Raw genomic sequence first — 3,186 nt, 5'->3', positions numbered from 1 at the left:
CAAGATTTAAAATAATTAAGGCCCACCAATCAAGGATTATTAATAATCAGTATTCTAAAAAGCGTGTTTAGACGGTGTCAAGCCACTTGGTATTTAGCAATCAACGGCAATATGTTGACTGATAAAGCGCTCCTAGGCTCACATTATTATCTTTTGTTAATTTTTTAATTTTTAGTGTGCTTAGACGGTGCCAAGCCACTTGGTATTTAGCAATCAATGGCAATATGTTGACTCATAAAGCGCTCCTAGGCTCACATTATTATCTTTTGTTAATTTTTTAATTTTTTTTTTATACAATTCTTTTAAGTTAAAACTTAAAGGTTGATTTCTTCACTTCGTCCGCCATATATTCAAAATAATAGCTTGAAACCTTGAACAAAGGAAAGCCCCCAAAATTTTCTATTTATTTACTATTTAATATTTACATTTGAAACTTATATTTTTGTTAGAAATTTTGAAAAAATGTATAAAGTTTATATAAATCTGTTTTAGATATATTGTAGGTATTATTTTTAATTATTAAATAATTTTTTGATAGATTAAAAATTAAAATAATATTGAAATAAGAAAACGTCTTTTTACACTTTTTTAAGCTTATGCTTCGCCTAAACTTGTCTAGCTCATATCTTGGTCTCTACGCATTATGCCTTTTAGAATATTGTTAATAATTATCGCCTGCACAATTTTACATGAACTGACCAAATATTACAATAGAAAATAATTTAAATTTAAAGGAAGAATGGAAGTAAAAAATCACTTCTTCTTTATTTCTTTCTTTTTTGGGCAAATCACTCTCCAGTTGTGGCAGATGGTCCAGATCATGCATTATTGCATATAGTAATTGAACATACAGCACAAAAACATGATCTTCAAGATATGGATTATGCATATCTAGGTGTAACAATAGAGCATAAAGTTTATAATGCATACTATTGATGCTTACAAAAGTTGGCATAGCAACGGTGTAACAATAAAGCAAGAAGTTTATAATACAAAAAGTTTAGTTTTGAACAAAATTTGCTGCAATTGCTTATTTAGATATACAAATGAAAACTATAAAATTAATATAAAAAATAGAAGCACTTGTATTGTTTGAGAGTTTAGAAATTAAAGAACTGACTGGTGAGATTCAATTAAAAAAAAATAAAAATGTCAAATAGAAGAAGTAAAAGTGTCACGTAACAAACATTTGTGGTACTATAACTGGAAAAAATTAGGAAGTTTGATTATTGATAATGAACTGAGCACCATTGACTATTGCCAACAACATCACAATCTGCATTGCCATCGACAATCGCTTATAGATGTGCATTGATGATCACTAATGTTATTGCTATAAACGATTTCTTCCAAATGATAGATTAATATTGTAATTAGATATTATCTATGATTTTGTCGGTGATCATTTTTATGTGTCAATTTACTGATGACACTGCTATCGATAATTATATCTGAATCATCATTTGATATTATTTTCATCAAGTACTATTGATGCTTCTATCAGTGATCGTTCTTTTCATTTAAATTATTTTTTCCAGTTAAATTAATTATTTTTATATGATTCAAAGTAAAAATATAGAAATAAATAAAATAACATAATTCAGGACCGGTTCGAGTAATTTGGGATTAGAATGTTACTATTCATTTTTCAATCTCATTCAGATCAGGATATTGCAGGATAGATCGAGAGAACTATTTCACATATGAATTTAAATGAATAATATATTTTCACTTTGAGATATCCAATCATATAATAGTTTCAATTACAGTATAAAATCAAAATAAGATGTAGTTTTTACATCACAACAACGATCCGATGCACTCATGGGAAAATAATTGCGAAAAATTCAATGTAAAGATTTTATCGACCATTGTGGCATTTTCTTTTTCTGGAACAAAAAATTATTGGAAAATTTGTCTTTAACTTTATTTTTGTCACTTACCAACATGAAAGATAGAAAAAGTCTATAAAATAAATATAAATTAAAAGGAAAAGTCATCTCTTACAATTAAATTTATTTTTTCTTCGACTATTAAATCACTGATTGAAAAGCTAGATGATTAGACAAACTTGTTTATTTAACTCATATTTTTAACTAGCTTCGCGAACGTATTAGATTCATTTTTCATCAAAGCCAGATGCTCTCATAAGAAATCATCTATTGGACTTATAAAGTAGAGAAATTTGAAAATTAAATTATTGGTAACTGGATCACTCTAATCCATAATAAATTATGTACATAACTTTCAATTTTTCATCTGTGAGTCATTTGTTTCTTGCCATAAAAGGCCAAAATCATGCTCTTCCATTAATGGAGTTTCATAACTAATCTGTGAATAAAATTTTAGCCCATCAAATTCTGTCATTGCATCCATCTCTTGTTCATAGGAACCCATGTACCAACTTGCCATGCCACTAGTAGGTGAAGAAGGGACCATCTCCAAATCCATCCATTGGAAGTCGAGATCATGCAATTTTGAGAAATTTTGCTCATTTGTTGACTCATCACTTGATGATTGGCACTCTATTGGATCACTCTCCAATTTGAGATTATTAGATAAATAACAATCTGTATTGTTGGGCGCGATTTCAGCCTCTAGAGATCTGATCACATTTGTTAATCTTTCATCATCACAATCTTCGTTATGTGATTCATCGAGTAGAGACATGAGAATGTTCTGATCAATATATGAACTTTCATTGTTGATGAAATCATCGTAACAAACAATGGATTCCCAATTATCAGCTACCATAGAGGCCATGATCTTTAAGAAATATAGATACTGAGGAAGAGAATTGAGTAAAAGGAAGTTTGAAAGGTTTTTTGCACTAAACACATTGGTGGCTCCCCTCAACAAGATCAAGCTCTTAAATAGGTAAATTATAAAGATGACAAGTCAATAACATAGTCCATAGACCAAACATATGAAGTAGGCACGTGGCTAGTGGACATCTTCTCCTTTTCGTATACCCACCAATCAATGATGAAACTCCAAAATAAGTTTATGGTGACTAACCAACTCATAAATAATTTTAATTTTATTTGAAAATATTATAAATTTTGGACGACATTTTTATCAATCAATGTCAAGATCGAATAAATGAAGAGGTTTGCATGTTATAAATGGAAGTTCTTCATACATATTTTCTCTAGGAGTTATTAGTGACGCGTTATTTCAAATGAA

At 29.1% G+C, this 3,186-nt stretch overlaps 1 protein-coding gene across 1 annotated transcript; it reads right to left on the bottom strand.

The window, feature by feature from the left end:
* Nucleotides 1-2,101: 2,101 nt before the first annotated feature.
* Nucleotides 2,102-2,897, bottom strand: LOC111396456. The gene has a single exon (XM_023022887.1). It carries the CDS (start codon nt 2,761-2,763, stop codon nt 2,248-2,250), a length of 516 nt encoding a protein of 171 aa, XP_022878655.1. The 5' UTR covers nt 2,764-2,897; the 3' UTR covers nt 2,102-2,247.
* Nucleotides 2,898-3,186: the final 289 nt, after the last annotated feature.

The sequence above is a fragment of the Olea europaea genome, chromosome 6 (genome assembly GCF_002742605.1).
Source record: "Olea europaea var. sylvestris chromosome 6, O_europaea_v1, whole genome shotgun sequence".
In the NCBI taxonomy this organism is placed as follows: domain Eukaryota; kingdom Viridiplantae; phylum Streptophyta; class Magnoliopsida; order Lamiales; family Oleaceae; genus Olea; species Olea europaea.
The sequence above is the reverse complement of the archived record's forward strand: the minus strand, read 5'-3'. Positions and strand labels throughout refer to the sequence as shown.

Bases quoted from the DNA above. Each gene is read 5' to 3' on its own strand.
- LOC111396456 (XM_023022887.1), bottom strand. From the start codon at position 2,763: ATGGCCTCTATGGTAGCTGATAATTGGGAATCCATTGTTTGTTACGAT.